This window comes from Anolis sagrei, chromosome 1, assembly GCF_037176765.1.
Source record: "Anolis sagrei isolate rAnoSag1 chromosome 1, rAnoSag1.mat, whole genome shotgun sequence".
NCBI lineage: Eukaryota > Metazoa > Chordata > Lepidosauria > Squamata > Dactyloidae > Anolis > Anolis sagrei.
Window position 1 is genome coordinate 156,706,459 of NC_090021.1, and position 19,020 is coordinate 156,725,478.

The 19,020-nt window shown below is 41.4% G+C and overlaps 1 protein-coding gene across 1 annotated transcript in view; it reads left to right on the forward strand.

Annotated features, from left to right (window-relative positions):
- The first annotated feature begins 358 nt into the window (after nt 1-358).
- The window catches only part of PLEK (pleckstrin), a 33,831-nt gene continuing 15,169 nt past the window's right edge, over nt 359-19,020 (forward strand). Inside the window, exons 1-4 of the mRNA XM_067469684.1 lie at nt 359-708; nt 13,223-13,378; nt 15,216-15,397; nt 18,677-18,768. Of these exons, the coding sequence (XP_067325785.1) occupies nt 649-708; nt 13,223-13,378; nt 15,216-15,397; nt 18,677-18,768 (490 nt within the window). The 5' untranslated portion in view covers nt 359-648. The remainder of the gene's footprint in view (nt 709-13,222; nt 13,379-15,215; nt 15,398-18,676; nt 18,769-19,020) is intronic.

Genomic DNA, 19,020 nt, shown 5'->3' on the forward strand with positions numbered 1-19,020 from the left:
TTGCAAAGGTCGACAACAAGCTACACAATTGGTCAGAAGCTCACTCTGACCTGGGCTGGCTTTGAACTCTGACCTTATGGTCAGAAGTGATCTTAATGCAGCTGACACTCAAACAGCTGTGCCACAGTCCCGGTGCTTAAAATGCTTGCACACACTATTTATTACTCTCTGCCCCGGAGTGTGGTGGAGGCTCCTTCTTTGGAAGCTTTTAAACAGAGGCTGGATGGTCATCTGTCAGGGGTGCTTTGAATGCAATATTCCTGCTTCTTGGCAGGGGGTTGGACTGGATGGCCCATGAGGTCTCTTCCAACTCTAGGATTCTATGATTCTATGATTCATTAACAAGGGAATCTCTGTAATTTCTGAATTCTGGCAGGAACTCAAACATTTCACTGTATATTTATTGATTCTTTTCCATTTATTTTTTGTCTTCTCCTAATATGAATACTACGGGTTTTCTTTGAAGATCAAAAAGGACTCACAGTTGGTTCTGCATTTCCTTCTTCCGGAAAGGGGAAATGAGTCTGCTTTCATGTGATTGACAATCGAAGGAACTTGCGAAAGTGATAACTGTATAAATTCAGCTCACCAAGTCTGCATGTGTCAGTTGTGTTTGAACTGGGCTGGGCCAGAAAGAAAAACAGAACGATGAACCAAGAACCTGAGAGAGAACCCAGGCTGATAAGAGAAGGCTATCTAGTGAAAAAGGTAGGCATACACAATTTTAGTTAAAGTCTTGAAGCAGGAAATGTATTTTAAAGCAAACTAAATGTTGAATGTACCCTAGGTAATTTTCAACGGTAAGCAAAAAGGAAGAGGGGCCGACCAAGGGCAAGATGGATGGATGGCATCCTTGAAGTGACTGGACTGACCTTGAGGGAGCTGGGGGTGGTAACGGCCGACAGGGAGCTCTGGCGTGGGCTGGTCCATGAGGTCACGAAGAGTCGGAGACGACTGAACGAATGAACAACAACAACAAGCAAACAATATTTTGCCCCCCCCCCCCAACCAATCATTGATATATATTTTCTGTTTGTCGTGGGAGTTCTGTGTGCCATATTTGGTTCAATTCCATCATTGGTGGAGTTCAGAATGCTCTTTGATTGTAGGTGAACTATACATCCCAGTAACTACAACTCGCATATGTCAAGGTCTATTTTCCCCCAAGAGCGCCTCAAGAGCACCCTGGTCAAAATCAACTATACTGCAAATGCTTACTTTGCATAATGGGTTGAGCTGCCCCTGAACGTACTATCCCCAATTGAACTTGTGAAACAAAGAGAGCTGTGAACTTCATCTAGTGGACAGGAGCATTTATATGGCATTTATTTACATCGAAAAATATCTTCATGAGTCATAGCAGAGCTTTAGAATATTTAGAACCTGGAGTGGTATTTGTTCTCAGTGTTTCGAAACCGCCAATGTACAAAGCTGCATCTGTTTAATGCAACTATGCTAATGTGATTTCCATCATGTTCTTTTGCAAAGATGCAGTAGGAGTAGTACGTGCCTCATGAATGTTTTAGGCAAGGAATACTCAGAGGGGGCGTGCCTTTGCCTTCCTCTTAATATAGGCTGCAGAACCTGGTATTTCCTGGCAGGTTGGGTGTTTCCAGGGTCTTGCCTTGCTTAGCTTCCAAGATCATACAGGTTCTGATACCTTCAGGGTATTTAGCAACTTTGCAAGAATATCATGGGCTTGGGACCCACCTACCCACTGTTTCCCTATTCCTCTCTTTCTTTTGCATTATTCATGTTGCCATCCTAACTGTGAGATGCATTTCCAGGGACTCTGCTCTTTTTACAGCCACTATTAGATATTACAGAATATGTAATAATAATAATAATAATAATAATAATAATAATAATAATGTATTGTCGAAGGCTTTCATGGCTGGAATCACTGGGTTGTTGTAGACCATATATGGGCATGGTCTAGAGCAGTGGTTCTCAACCTGGGGTCCCCAGATGTTTTTGGCCTACAACTCCCAGAAATCCCAGCCAGTTTACCAGCTGTTAGGATTTCTGGGAGTTGAAGGCCAAAAACATCTGGGGACCCCAGGTTGAGAACCACTGGTCCAGAGGCATCCTCTCCTGATGTTTCGCCTGCATCTATGGCAAGTATCCTCAGAGGTAGTGAGGTCTGTTGGAACTAGGAAAATTGGGTTTATATATCTGTGGAATGACCAGGGTGAGACATAGGACTCTTGTCTGCTGGAACTAGGTGTGAATGTTTCAACTGACCACCTTGATTAGCATATAACGGCCTGACATAATATGACTTCTCTGGTTGAAGTCGTCTGCAGTGCCTTTCATGTTCCTTGATTGTATTTGAGAACACAGAAATGCTGGACCACTCTCACAACCACCGTGTCAGACTACACAGAGAAGCCATTGAAATCCACAAGCATGTGGACAATTTCAACAGAAAGGAGGAAAACATGAAAATGAACAAAATCTGGCTACCAGTATTAAAAAAAACCTCTAAAATTACAACAGCACAACAACACAGAGGAAACAAACAAGGACATCTAATCACCTCTCAACAAAAGTTTGCTCTAGGCAATGTCAGGTCATCAAATGCTAATCAAGGTGGTCAGTTGAAACATTCACACCTAGCTCCAGCAGACAAGAGTCCTTTGTCTCACCCTGGTCATTCCACAGATATATAAACCCCTTTTCCTAGTTCCAACAGACCTCACTACCTCTGAGGATGCTTGCCATAGATGCAGGCGAAACGTCAGGAGAGAATGCCTCTAGAACATGGCCATATAGTCCAAAAAAACCTACAACAACCCAATAATAATAATCTTTATTTATACCCCACCACCATCTCCCCCAACAGGGACTCGGAGCAGTTTACATGGGGCCAAGCCCGAACAACAAATTACAATACAAAAATACAAATTGCAGTAAAATAATAATAATAATAATAATAATAAATAAATAAAATAAACGAAAGATGTAGGAGCAATTAATGGTTTTTTCATTCCTTGATAACTGGTAGCCTGTAATTTATCTTGAATACTGAACCCCTGGTGGTGCAATGGGTTAAACCCTTGTGCTGGCAGGACTCAAGACTGACAGGTCGCAGGTTCGAATCGGGGGGGGGGGGGGAGCGTCAATGATCTCCCTCTGTCAGCTCCAGCTCCCCATGCAGGGACATGAGAGAAGTGTCCCACAAGAATGGTAAAACATCAAAAACATCTGGGTGTCCCCTGGGCAACATCCTTGTAGATGGCCAATTCTCTCACACCAGAAGCGACTTGCAGTTTCTCGAGTCGCTCCTGACACACACACACAAAAAAACCCCCAAATAACACCTTGAATACTAAGATCTATATATTTTGGGAGTGTGAATAGCCCCACCACCAACCACCAACAACTGATCAGTTCATTACCTAGAAGCCAGCTCTACAAGGCTGGTTCTTGGATGGCAGACATGAGGTAGGATGAAAGTAGGATTTTGTGAGGCACCTAATGCCTCTAAATACATAATAATAATAATAATAATAATAATAATAATAATAACCAAAAAGCGCTGGCCATCCGTGAGAAGATGGAAGCAGAGAGAGGCGACCTTGCTGCCATCAGCAAAACTCAAACTTAAAAACTTAATATGGACACGCCACTAGTTTTACCTACCCATGCCCCCCACCCTAACCCTATTTTAAGGAATTAAACAATTTTAATCTTTTAACCTTTTTATCTCGTAGTTGCTCAATTATTTAGGAGTGGGTTGACAGGCCAGTAGGCCATGATGCCTCGTATTCATATATGGTTTTACTGTATGTGTATGTGTATGTTTTGTATGTTTTGATATGGTCAAAATTGACTAATCAATAAAGAATTGTATTGTATTGTATTGTAATAATAATAATTTCATTTCTTAACCATCTCTCCTCACAGTTTAAGGTGAGTTACAACATTGCTAAAACACATAATCATTGAAAAACACTCCATAAAACACACATATTAAAACATACTTCCATACAATACATATTAAAATACTCAAAAACAATTATGAAATCCAGCATATAGATCTCATTTGCTGTGACATACTGTGTTTTTGCGTCAGAATAATAATAATAATAATAATAATAATAATAATAATAATAATTGTTATTATTGTTAACAGCAATGTTTTGTTGTTCCTTTCTGCTGATTATTATTATTTTTATTAGTAATAATCATCAGAAAGGAGTAACCAAAGTCTTAAACTAGACACAACTGGTTATTCCTAGGAAGTGTACTTCTATGACTATTCAGAATCAGAATTTGTGTGTGAACTAAACTGAGAGCATACCTCTATTTGACATTAGCAACCAATGCATATGTTTTTCTAAATTAAATGTCAGGCACATGGAAGTGAGTAGGAGGTTATAATCAAGGTTGCTTCCCTCCTCAGCCACCGTTGCTAGAAAACCACCCCTTCCCTACATGCCAGTTTTTGCACATGTACTAATGGAAAGTTTTTCCCCTCCTAATACTAATAGGGTGGTTTATGTGTATATGTATAATGGAGACTGTAGCTGTGGGGAAAGAGTTTAGTTCCCCCCTATGCACACACTATTTAAACACTTATCTTCCTGCTTTTAATTTTGAAAAACATTGCTGGTCACTTAGCATCACCATACATTTGGCATCTTGGTTATTCCTGACATACCTTTATCCTGATTAAGTAAAACATGAAAATACTCCCACCACCCCTCACTACCTCTGAGGATGCTTGCCATAGATGCAGGCGAAACGTCAGGAGAGAATGCCTCTAGACCATGGCCATACAGCCCGAAAAAACCTACAACAACCCATGAAAATAATTTTTCAACAACTGATGGGATGGATGCAGCCCTGTTGATCCTAAGTTTCTGGATAGGATTTAGTGTTAAGTACCAGGACTCTGTACAAGTGTCCATGACACACATTTTCCCACCAGGAATAGAAATGTCCAAAAGCCTGTAGCTATGATGAAGTGACTTCTGTGTAGATCTATAGTCAGATTATTTATTCATCATGTCAGAAACAAATTGAGAATACAGTTATAATGTACTAGCCGTCCCCTGCCATGCGTTGCTGTGGCCCAGTCTGTGTATTTGTGTGTGTATATATTTGTGCATATGTGTATATGTATGTTTGCGCGTATATGTATGTGTGAGAGAGAGAGAGAGACAGAGAGAGTGAGTGTTTTTGCGCATGTGTTGTAATGTAATTTTTGTTTTTTGGCTTTTAAAGTCCCTTCCTTGTCAAGCTGGAATGTGTCCAGAAGAGGGCGACTAAAATGATCAAGGGTCTGGAGAACAAGCCCTATGAGGAGTGGCTTAAGGAGCTGGGCATGTTTAGCCTGAAGAAAAGAAGGCTGAGAGGAAATATGATAGCCATGTATAAAATATGTGAGAGGAAGCCACAGGGAGGAGGGAGCAAGCTTGTTTTCTGCTTCCCTGGAGACTAGGACGTGGAACAATGGCTTCAAACTACAAGAGAGGAGATTCCATCTGAACATGAGGAAGAACTTCCTGACTGTGAGAGCCGTTCAGCAGTGGAACTCTCTGCCCCGGAGTGTGGTGGAGGCTTCTTCTTTGGAAGCTTTTAAACAGAGGCTGGATGGCCATCTGTCAGGGGTGATTTGAATGCAATATTCCTGCTTCTTGACAGGGGGTTGGACTGGATGGCCCATGAGGTCTCTTCCAACTCTTTGATTCTATGATTCTATGATTCCATTGTGTTTTCAGTGTTTTTATGAGTGATGGTCACTTGTTGGCCTGATAGGTGTATTGTGGCCAAATTTGGTGTCAATTCATCCAGTGGTTTTTGAGTTATGCTAATCCCACAAACGAACATTACATTTTTATTTATATAGATTAAAAAAAACACAAACATAGTTAAAAACCTGGCATTATACTAAATTTCCTTTGACCAAAAGGTGGCCACTTGGAGTGTCTCTGATGTCGCTGTAAGAAGGTCCTCCATTGTGCATGTGGTGGGGCTCAGCCTGCATTGTAATAGGTGGTCTATGATTTGCTCTTCTCCACACTCACATGTCGTGGACTCCACTTTGTATAGCCAGATGCACCCACAGGTTTTCGGTCATCCTGTCTAAGTAGATAATATTTCATGTTCCAGGGAAAGTTCCCTACGGTCTTCAGTTTTAAGGGGAAAACACATGAACCAAAGTGTGTAGAGAGCTCTAAATCACAGTCACCAATGGAATGAACAGCTAAATTAAACCATCTAATGAGAGAAAGGACAATCAAAACTGTAACACTGCACATACACAATACATTTTATTTATTTATTTATTTATTTGGAGTTTTTATAACCCGGTCTTCTCAACCTCCGGAGAGGACTCAGGCCGGCTAACAACAGAGGATTCAGTACAATAAGATAAAGCAAATATACATCATCAATATAAAAGGTAAAGGTAGTCCCCTGACATTAAGTCCAGTCATGTCTGACTCTGGGGTGTGGTGCTCATCTCCATTTCTAAGCCAAAGAGCCAGCGTTGTCCGTAAACACCTCCAAGGTCATGTGGCCGGCATGACTGCATGGAGCGCCGTTACCTTCCCGCCGGAGCGGTACCTATTGATCTACTCACATTTGCATGTTTTCGAACTGCTAGGTTGGCAGAAGCTAGGGCTGACAGCGGAAGCTCACGCTGCTCCCCGGAATCGAACCTGCGACCTTTTGATCAACAAGCTCAGCAGCTCAGTGCTTTAAAATACAATTCATACCATTTACAAAAAAGTCACTTTGTCAGAGCGAAGTCACAAATTACAAATTCATCGCCATCCGCCAGTAGGTCAACAGTTATTGACTCAGTCATCAATCTGCAAATGCAGTGTCCCAAAGCCATGATATTACCAACTTTCTAAAAGTTAGGAGGGAAGAGGCAGATCTAATCTCCATCGGGAGGGAGTTCCAGAGCTGAGGGGCCACCACCTACAGGGCTCTGTCCCTCGTTCCCACCAAGCACGATTGCGAAAGAGGTGGGACCGAGAGCAGGGCCCCTCCAGAAGATCTTAACAACCTTGATGGTTCATAGGGGAGAATTTGTTTGGACAGGTAAATTGAGCCGGAACCGTTTAGGGATTTATAGGTCAACACCAGCACTTTGAATTGTGCTCGGAAGCTGATTGGCAGCCAGTGGAGCTGACACAACAAAGGAGTCGTATGCTCCCTGTACCCCACTCCTGTTAGTAGTCTGGCTGCCGCTCGTTGGACTTGTAGCTTCCGGGCAGTCTTCAGAAGCAACCCCACGTAGAGAGCGTTGCAGTAGTCTGTACAGGATGTAACCAGAGCGCGTACCACCGTGGCCAAGTCAGACTTCCCAATATATGATGAAGGGAATATTCAATGAGCAGGAGGAATCTAAATGGAAGCACAGGAAGTAACCACACCACAAAAGAAACTGCAACTGGCATGGGAGGAATCAAAATAGAGTTCTTAAATACCATCAAGACACTTTCAAAACAGAAGCAAATCTGTAGGGAAATTTTAAGTCTTTTTTCAACAGTGGCATTTATTTCCCCTTTTCTGTAAAGTTTCGTTGAGATGTTTGTGGGTCATTTGCGCAATAAAATGAGGTTCAGGGAAACTTACAATCAAATATAAGTTGGGATATCCCCCCCCCCCCCAAAATTAAATCCAACAATAGACAGCAACCACACAGCATTATAAATATAATGAAAACTTTATGTAAAACAATATTAGACTAAAAGCTATCAAAAGCTCAGCTAAAATAAGCTCAGAGGATTAAATAACCTTTTAAAATGAGCAAGAACGAACCTTGTAAGCTTGCCCTTACAGTCTATTGAACAATTTTGCTGGCATAACTGAACAGTCTACCATGCAGCTGTGGACAAATCTACATAGGGACCACCAAACACAGCAACCAAATATAAATCAAGGAACATGAAAGGAACTGCAGACTACTTCAACCAGAGAAGTCAGCCATAGCAGAGCACCTGATGAACCAACCTGGACACAGCATATTATTTGAGAACACAGAAATGCTGGACCACTCTCACAACCACCATGTCAGACTACACAGAGAAGCCATTGAAATCCACAAGCAGGTGGACAATTTCAACAGAAACCTTTAAAATGAACAAAATCTGGCTACCAGTATTAGAAAAAAACTCTAAAGTCAGGACAGCAAATAAAGAGCAACACTCAAAAACAGTGGAATTCCAGGCAAGAAACAATAAGGACCAGCTAATACATTTTAACAAAGGACTCCCCCAGGTAGGAAGCAGTCAGGCTTTGAAGCTGCAAGGCTATTTAATGTTCCAACACACAAGAGTTGTTTCTCCCACCCTGGACATTCCACAGATATATAAACCACAGTTTCCAACAGACCTCAAAACCTCTGAGGATGCCTGCCATAGATTTGGGAAAAACGTCTGGAGAGTATGCTTCTGGAACATAGCCATATAGCCCGGAAAACTCACAACAATCCAGTAAAACAAGATAATAAAAAGAGTGGTGGGAACTGAGCACAGATATCCGGCAATGTTTGTTGTTGTTCATTCGTTCAGTCATTTCCGACTCTTCGTGACCTCATGGACCAGCCCATGCCAGAACTCCCTGTCAGCCGTCACCACCCCCAGCTCCTTCAGAGTCAAGCCAGTTGCTTCAAGGATACCATCCATCCATCCATCTTGCCCCTCTTCCTTTTTCCTGATTTGAATGCAATATTCCTGCTTCTTGGCAGGGGGTTGGACTGGATGGCCCATGAGGTCTCTTCCAACTCTTTGATTCTGTGATTCCATTTTCCCCAGCATAACTGTCTTCTCTAAGCTTTCCTGTCTTCTCATTTTGTGGCCAAAATACTTCATCTTTGCCTCTAATATGCTTCCCTCCAATGAGCAGTCGGGCTTTATTTCCTGAAGTATGGACTGGTTGGATCTTCTCGCTGTCCAAGGCACTCTCAGAACTTTCCTCCAACACCACAGTTCAAAAGCATCTATCTTCCTTCGCTCGGCCTTCCCTAAGGTCCATATCTCACATCTGTAGGTGACTATGGGGAATACCATTGCTTTGACTATGCGGATCTTCGTTGCCAGTGTGATGTCTCTACTCTTCACCACTTTATAGAGATTGGACATTACTCTCCTCCCAAGAAGTAAATGTCTTCTGATTTCCTGGCCACAGTCTGCATCTGCAGTAATCTTTGCACCTGGAAATACAAAGTCTATCACTGCCTTCATGTTTTCTCCCTCTATTTGCCAGTTATCAATCAGTCTTGTTGCCATAATCTTGTTTTTTTTTTATGTTTAGCTGCAACCCGGCTTTTGCGCTTTCTTCTTTCACCTTGATTAGAAGGCTCCTCAGCTCCGCCTCGCTTTCAGCCATCAAAGTGGTGTCATCTGCATATCTCAGGTTGTTAATGTTTCTTCCAGCAGTTTTCACCCCAGCCTTGCATTCATCAAGCCTGGCACATCGACAATGTTACTGGATTTTTAAAACACAGTTGGCACCTTGAATTGAAATAAACTGAACATCAATGAAGCTGGCACAAAATAAACCCAGTATGGTCCACATTTCAAGCCATATCGAAACAACCATCATACTGCAAACCAGTGGTATCAATGGACTGTGTTCCAGGTCTGCTCCACATTGACTGCATTATAGCATTCCATCACTCAAGGGACTAACAGGGCAAGCCTTAATTCTACACTGACGAGGTCTGTTTCAATACAGTTGACTGTACTCTCAAGTAACCGCACATAAGATTGCAGCTAAGGAATGAACATCTGAGGCTAGGTTTTGACAGTAGTTGTGGGGAAGCTTTGCCAGCTTCTCATGTTAACTGTGGGTTTGAATTATCAACAGAATATATGTGGTAACATTTTCTGTGACCAATAGTGGGGGGAAACCATTATTTCTAGGCATGCGGTATAACAGACAGAGAGGAAAGGAAAGGAGAAGTGACATTTTAGGGAAGTTGCATGGCAGCGACTTTGCATTCTGCACACACCCTCCCACATACACAACTCCCTTGAAAAATGCATAATTTGTGTAGCAAGAATATTCAGATGAGGTCTGGCATCTTGGCTTTGCTTTTTCGTGAATTAAAGACTTTGCTTCAGCCTAAGTGGGATCTACTCAGTTCCAACTACAGTGAAAATTTCCAGAGCAAACTGGATCAAAACAAGCGATAACATAGGCAGCTGTGCTAGTCTACAAATATAAACAGAAATCGTAATGGAGATCCTGTTGGGATTCTACTCTCCTATTATTCCCCAATTTTGTATTATTACTGTACCATCTAAACTTGCTGATTTATGAAGACTTCAAAAGCTTCTACACCAGTGGTTCTCAACCTGTGGGTCCCCAGATGTTTTGACCTTCAACTCCCAGAAATCCTAACAGCTGGTAAACTGGCTGGGATTTATGGGAGTTGTTGGCCAAAACACCTGGGGACCCACAGGTTGAGAACCACTGGTCTACAATGTATTGTCGAAGGCTTTCGTGCCTGAAATCACTGGGTTTTTTAGGTTTTTTTGGGCTATATGGCCATGCTCTAAAGGTATTCCTCTAGATGCCTCTAGAACATGGCCATATAGCCCAAAAAAACCTACAACAACCCACTCTTTTACACTTTTGTGGCATTTTAGTTGCCCCTAAGAACAATATAGGGCAATTGCAGTTTGTGAACATTTCCATTTGAACCAAAAGGGGCATGGTTGTACATTTGATGATTACATAACATCGTTTTATAATTTTTTGGGGGGTGTATTTAAGATTTTAAGGAACATTTCATTTCAGACATTATTTAGTGTCTATCTAGCCTTTGTCTTTTAATCACCTATGAGGTATGAGCTTTCGGGCCGGGGGAGCTTCATGATAGTAGGTATACAGGGCAACCTAATTTTGTTCAATTTGAGCATTCAGGTCACCAGCCATTATTACTGTAGCTTCAGGAAACCTATTTGACAAGCTGCCTATGTAATTATCCAGCTTGGCCCAGTCTCTTCATACCAGCTTCTTGTTCCATTGTGGTGGAATATTGTTGTTCATTCGTTCAGTCATTTCCGACTCTCATGGACCAGCCCATGCCAAAGCTCTCTGTCGGCTGTCACGTACCCCACCTTCTTCAGAGTCAAGTCAGTCACTTCAAGGATGCCATCCATCCGTCTTGCCCTTGGTCAGCTCCTCTTCCTTTTTCCTTCCATTTTCCCCAGCAACATTGTCTTCTCTAAGCTTTCCTGTCTTCTCATGATGTGGCCAAAGTACTTCAACTTTGTCTCTAATATCCTTCCCTCCAGTGAGCAGTTGGGCTTTATTTCCTGAAGTATGGACTGCTTGGATCTTCTGGTGGTCCAAGGCACTCTCAGAACTTTCCTCCAGCACCATGATTGAAAAGCATCTATCTTCCTTCACTCATTCTTCCTTATGGCCCAGCTCTCACATCAATAGGTGACTACGGGGAATACCATTGCTTTAACTATGTGGATCTTCGTTGCCAGTGTGATGTCTCTACTCCTCACTATTTTATCGACATTGGACACTGCATTAATTAATAAAAGGGTATAGAGAGCTGTAGCCAGGTAATTCTGTAGTTCCACTTTAACCAATGATGCCCACAATCTTGCCGCCACTAGCATACATAGCCCTTTTTTGGGGGTCACTCTCCCTTATTACTAGGGGCATCTGCTAAGGAATGAGAAAAATAATCATTAACATTATATCCATTATAGCCCACAGGCCTGTAGCGAGGGGGTGGTTTTAGGGGTTCAACCCCCCCCGAAATGTTTCAGATATTTTAAAAAAACCTGGTTTACTCATGAATTTTAATTGGTTAACTAAATCCCCATGCTAAGTCTATGAGATGCAAAGAATTAAAAGTCCCTTCAGAACTGTAAGCACTATCTCAGGCAAATATTGACAATTTATTCACACTGTCATTACTTGCAGCAATAGCCGATGTAGTGAAGCAACCAAGTTGGATGTGTGTGTGTTGAATGCTCTCATTAAGGAGGCCAGACTTGGTGGAGGTGGTTGACAGGGGCAGAGCTGCAGGCTATTGAAGGTTGCTCTTCCCCCTGCTGTGCTCTTCACTTCAGCGTGAGCTAGGAGGCAGGTTTCAACCCCCCTCCCCGAAATTTTCAACCCCCCCCCCCGACATTTTCAAACCCCCCCTGCCGAAATTTTCAACCCCCCCCCCCCCGCTGAAATTGTCAACCCTCCCCGAAATTTTTTTCTGGCTACGGCCCTGATAGCCCAAGTTTCTTGGAGAAATATAATCTCATATTTTTCAATGAATCCTCTGAAAGGAAGGGTCTAATGCCTTTCTTGACCACCCTGCAATATTCCAGGATAGAAGTGACAGCTGGAGTCTCTTTTGGTGGTACGCGCTTTTCAGGGTGCTATTATAGCATTGCTTGATCGAAAGGAAGGGTTTTGTCTTTGTTTCAGTGGGAAATTTCCTTTGTGGTTACTTTCCCTGGCATCTGGCATCCAGCATCTTGCTTCTTGCTTATGTGAATCTGGTTTTTGCCCAATATCATATTTTACAAGCCTGTTTTTAAGCCTATTTAGAAGTCCTTTGGGAGTGAAAGGTAGAGCCTGATATGTTATATATAAATATATTTTGTTGAGATTAACTTCACAATTCAGCAGCAGATCAGTTGTACAACTTCATCGCTTTCCAGTAGCTTCTTCCTGCGCAGTATTTTCAGTCAACTGCTCCCACAGCCTGCAGTCACTCTGGAACCTTTTACAGACAATTGAGCACATGCCCGGCCATTGTCAGTTTTACCATTGTCTTTCCCCCAGTCTAGATGATATTACAGACTTACCACAGCACACAGTTATATCTTGTCTTAGCAGACAGGTTCTTTTAATTAATTACATATAGCCTTCGACGAACAACATCACAGCACAAGGAGAGAGAATACACTGTACATGACTTCCTTGTATACAATTCTTTTACATATAGCAATCTCTGATTGGTTCCCAACTCAAACCCAGGATTGCATCATTCACAATCACCTGGACTAGGCCAGAACACATTCCCCAAATGAAGTTCTATATACAGTTAATGCATGACTCAGCATTTCCAATAGAAGCCCATTAGCAGTGCATGACTCAGCTATATTACATTACAATACATTGTAAAACCTGACATATTTTTATTCAGGCACAATTTTGTTAAAGATGATTCTTTTTAGGCTGTCACAGAATGTGCATGTTGATATTGCTACAACTGTTTTGAATGCAGGGTAGCATGTTTAACACCTGGAAACCGATGTGGGTTGTGCTGTCTGAAGACGCCATTGAATTCTTTAAGAAGAAGACTGACACCAACCCTAAAGGAATGATTCCTCTAAAAGGAAGCACCCTAACAAGTCCCTGCCAGGATTTTGGTAAAAGGATGGTAAGTTTGTATGTCTTCTAAAGAACACTGAATAAAGGGTGTGGCATTTGGTAGACATTTTCACCAGACTTATGGTTCTATCAGATCTTCTTGCTGGTTAACTAAGCCATGAAGAAAAAGTCAGCCTAGAAAACAACGTTTGTCATTATGTTTTGTTTTTTTTCTATCTCCCTACGGGTGGGTTCACCTGGGCCTTCTTTAAGGGATCACCTTATATGGAAATCTATGAAGTTCAGCTTTGTTGAAAAGATCTATTTTGTACCCTAGGACCTCATCCCACGTATTATAGGCTCAATTTTGGGGACTCAATGAATTTTTTTATCATCTTTATTATGCAGATTTTCAGTAATTATGACATACAGTATAAAGGGAGGGATAAAGGGAAGTACAATTGGGGGAATAGGGGGTAGGGGTGGGGGGATTGGAGGTAAGGGAGGTAAGGGAGGGGAGTGAGGTGAGATGACATGTTAAACATATGGTTGACTTCCAGTAGAGTCCACAGGGTAATAAAAAAAAGAAAACAAAATACTTGCTTTCTAGTTTCTTCGTAACATTTTTTTATATGTATATAAAACACCTTCACTGTTGTTATATCTGGATGTTTTTCCTTTCCTCTAAATATTTCTTCAGTGGTTGCCAGTCGATTCTTCTCTTCTTACTTTTTTCATAAACCATATTCGCCAAGTCGTCCATTTCCATATATTCCCTAATTTTCAGAATCCAAGATTCGAATGTAGGGAGTTCTTTAGATTTCCATTTTCTAGCTGGAACATTCCTTGCTGCGGCTGACAAGTAATACAGTAATACAGTAACTTATCATGATTTAGTCCTGGATCAAAATCTATTAGATGTAGTAGGTAATACTCCGGTTTCAACTCAAATTTTGTCTGCAAGATTCTTTGTGTATGTGAATGTATCTCTTTCCAAAAGCTTTTTACTTTTTTGCATTGCCACCATATGTGGTAATAGGTGCCTAATTGGGAGGGGGGGGGCTCAATTTCAATGCGTTTGGAAAATGGAGTCCCACGGAGGCCATCATGTGATGTAAGGGCCCTTCTGGTGGGACTTAATGGGACTCGATTTCCGCAGTGCATGGAAACATAGCCCAGAATACGTTTTGAGGAGTTAGTTGGTACCTAACTCCAACTGGCTTAAGACAGTGAAATATGGGGGAAAGACGAGGAAAGGACATCCCAGAAGAAGGACCTCAATAGTACTGAATGAAGTAAGATGGTTCCCTGTACTTTTCACCACTTCCCTCCCTCTCCCGTTCATGGGATGAAGTCCCTAGATGTCTTTGGAGAACCCAGATCTTTGCGGATCTCTAGAGCAAGCAGGAAAACCAAGAACTGGAAACTGCCTATATCAAAATCTTTAATATGGTGCTTTCCAACTATGTTAGACTCCAAATCCCATCACCCCATGACTACTTTATTGTAGTTCAGATAAAAGACATCAGGTCAGGAAAGGCTGGTTTATCCAATGGTACTTTGTAATTCCCCAGCTCAGAAAGGTCTGGTGGAGACACACATCTCGAAAATACAAAATTTCCCACTGCAAAACTGAACAATTACAAATATTCTTTAAGGTTGGCAATTACAGAGACGTATAGCAAGGTGTTGCTATAAGGTGTTATTTTTCATGTGCCCTTGTTACATGATGTAACAAGGGCACACTTCAATTTCTTTTCTAAAATCAGAGCATAGAGATGTTAAACTTTTGACTGCAGCACCCAAAATCCCTTGTTTGATTGTTGTCACAGCTTATAAACATAAATTATGCCCATAGTCATGGGGAAAATAAATGCTGACCATTACAAAACCCATTTCTATTCCAGTTTGTCTTTAAACTCACAACTACCAAACAGCAAGACCACTTCTTCCAAGCCTCCCACCTTGAGGAGAGAGATGCATGGGTGAAAGACATTAAGAAGGCCATAAAGTGCATTTTGGGAGGCCAAAGATTTTCCAGGAGATCAACTAGGAAATCTGTCAAGCTTCCAACAACAATCAATCTAAGGTTTGTGAAAAGTTAACCTTAGTTCATTCCCTGGAATAGAGAGTTGAACTGTCATAAGTGAACAAGAGAAGAGTGACATTCTTCATTTACGGCAGTGGTTTTCAACCTGTGGGTCCCCAGATGTTTTGGCCTTCAACTCCCAGAAATCCTAATAGCTGGTAAACTAGCTGGGATTTCTGGGAGTTGTAGGCCAAAACACCTGGGGACCCACAGGTTGAGAACCACTGACTTAGGGGTTAATCACACCCCATCCAAACTTCTGATGCTGTTTTTGTGGTTGCTTTGAATGAAGAGGAGCAGCCCCAGGAAATGGAAATTAAATGTGAAATAGTGGTGTTCTAGAGTGGTGTTAATTTGTCCTAGACCTCTCTCCTCCAAATCACTTCCAAGCTGCTTTTTCTCCTATGCAGAGTGTATCTCTGTGTATATGTTCAAAATGAATAGTGAAACTGTAAACAAAGATGTGTAAAGTGCTGTGGGGCATCCACATGACATACCACTTGATTTGTTGTGCTTCCACCCTTAATTCAACTCAAGAGGAGACATGATTTACACCAAAGCTTCCACAAAGCTCCATAGCAATCTCAGAGCTTTGAATGTGTGAGATCCAGCCTAATCCATTCTCCACAAGTCCAACAGACCCACTGTAGAGATGTGTTCATTATAAAGTGTTATTTATAATGTTTATTATAGAGTGTTTAATGTACTGTGTTTAAACTGCATTTATGTATTACATTTATTGCCATGGCCTAGCTGTGAGGGATAGGTTGCCATGGTGACAAGACAAGGCAGAAGAGGAGGTGGGCGGAGCTTAAGGAGAAAAAGGTTGGAGTGTGGCAGTTAAGCTCCAGTCCGGTGGAGGAGACCCGGAGAAGAGCAGAGCCAGTTAAGGGCTCTGGGAAATAGCAGAGTCAAGAAAGGACTCTGGGGAAAATAGTTTAGTCCGGTGAAAGAGACCCAGTTAGGGCTCTGTTGTGAAGCTGTGAGAATTCAGTAGTTCCTAGAATTTGTGAATATTTCTTCAGCAAGAGAGCTGAAGGTGTTACCTTGTTAGATTACTTAGGTTAAAGAATCTAACAGAGGGGGTTTTCAGGATTGCCAGTAAGGAAAGACTGGTGATCAGTGGTTTGTTCCGAGTATAGGGCAAACAGTGTGGACATTCACAATAGGGAACTCTGGAATAGTATAAGCACTTCACTAAAGAAGGAGTTTGTAGATTTGTAACATTCAGAAGCCTGAAAGTATCTCAAACCAGCCATTTTGTAACATCAAGCCTTGTGCCAAGTTCAAACTCTCAAAACTGCAACAATTACGTTCTGTTAACAATAAAACTTGTTCTCTTTTTATTTCAAACCTGCCTCCTCCATTGCTGTTATGCTTGGTGCATTCCACACTACCAAAATCACCTCACAACCCAACTAAAGATAAACAGAGACATAAACCAGCGTCTCTAAACATATTGGTGGCAGCTTAATAGATATTTAAAAGAAGGTTCCTCACAGAATATTGGTGGCATTAAAGAAGATTGATGCTTCCTCACATAATTTTTGGTGGCATCTAGTGAGATTAGCCCTGCTTCTTTACATTTTTGGTTGACAAGCGGTGGGATTAACGCTTCGTTACACCCACCATTGTGTCATAAATGACTTTTCAATAACTTTGAAGCATAGGTTCTTTTTATTGCAATTTCCAGTGTGAGAGGATATATCAGATTACAGAAAAACATTTAGACAAAGAATGACATTGGACATACAGTCATACAGATTCTATGCAACTATATTGGATTTACAATTACACTGGTTAACAAACAAACAAAGGGAAATTACATTTTCACTCAACATTCACACACACGTACACGCATTCATCCACATGCATCCAAATATTACCATATCCTTTTCTCCCTCCTTGGAGAAGCACCTGAGGCCAGACCCTGATTTCCTGCAGCCTGCCAATGCATAGTTCCATAACTTCCATAACGCCAAAACTTCAAAACGCCGAAATGCCAACACTTCTTTCCCTAAGAACAATGCCAAGGACCAGATCTCTGTTTTCCATACAGCAGAACCTGACTCCCTGCACAAAATCTAAGACTCCAAAAGCACACTTCTTCCTCTTCCCTTGAGAAAGAAGCCCCAAAGTGACCAGACTGCTCCCGTGCAGATCTGACACTCTCAGAATATGCCATCTCTCTCCTTCCCATGGAGAAGAGCATGGTGGGTGAACCAGACTCCTCAGGTTGGTCACAATTTGAGCCTTATTAGACTGAGTCTTTTATAGGAATATTCTGTTGATGTAGTCCCAAAGTTGTAAATTAATGATAGACATCTCCCACCCTGGCTCCATCTCAGTTTCCTGGTCAAATGTTGATCTTCTTGAGTGGTGTTGTTATAATGTTGACATCCTTCTTAACATTAGGAATGTTGCAAACATTCCCGTTCTTATCAGAGATTACTTTTCAGATCTCATTAGCAGGTTTTATCCACATTCCAGCAAGCAGGTAGTTAGTCATTGCAGGTCGTAATATTATACTGGTGTTTCCAAAATTGTTAACTCCATACATCCACCTTCCATTCTTCCATTCATTCCCACACATCATATTAAATTCATATTTGTCAAATCTGCACATTGAATTTCTTGTGACATTTGGCTACATGCAGCTCTCAGTAGAGGCTTGCTGTGGGTGTCACTTCTAGTAACACCCTCCCCAAAGACATCAGACAAGCCCCTACGTTGGCAGTCTTTAGGAAGAGTTTTAAGACCTGGCTGTTCCGATGTGCCTTTCCAGAATAGGAACTCCAGCAATATGTCCCAGAAGCACTTTATCAGAGTTTTAAAATGGTCTGCACATTGCACTTACCCTAAAATCCTACATCCACCTGTCACATCCAGCACTTTTTAATCTGTACCCATTACATTCAGCCCGGCCCTAGTTTTATTGTGTTATGGTGTATTGTTTTTATTGTTTACTGCTATTGTTTTAATGTTTGATTTGCTTTAAGTTATGTGTTTTGTTATGCTGTTGTTTTATTGAGGCCTTGGCCTGTGTAAGCCGCATCGAGTCTTTCAGGAGATGCTAGCGGGGTACAAATAAAGATAATAATAATAATAATAATAATAATAATAATAATAATAATCAGGAATCAAATAAGATAATATTTTTGGAATCTGTGCCCATAGGTCAGTTTCAAAAGTTGTTAGGAAAGAGGTCCAAGAAGATTTATGATTAATTCCTAACTCAACATTCTTTCCTAACTATTAATCATTTCTACTTCCTAACAGTAACTTGTATGTTTCAATGAAAGACCCTGACAAAGGGATAAGAGAAATGAAACTGGAAAAAGACAAGAAAATATTCAATCACTGCTTTACAGGTAAAGAACTTTTACCAGCATTTTTAGAGAACTATAAATTTATTTACAGTATTTATATACTGCCTTTCTCACTCCTAAGGGGACTCTATAAAATAGAGTCATAGTGTGATTGATTATCTGTTAGGGATCCAGATCAGAGATCAGATCCTGTGATAGAAGGCAGTGTAGGCCATAAGCCAGGACTTTACTGGGCTTAGGGATGCAGGATACCTGCAAAAATGGAAAAACTGCAAATTACAAAAAGTCAAATTA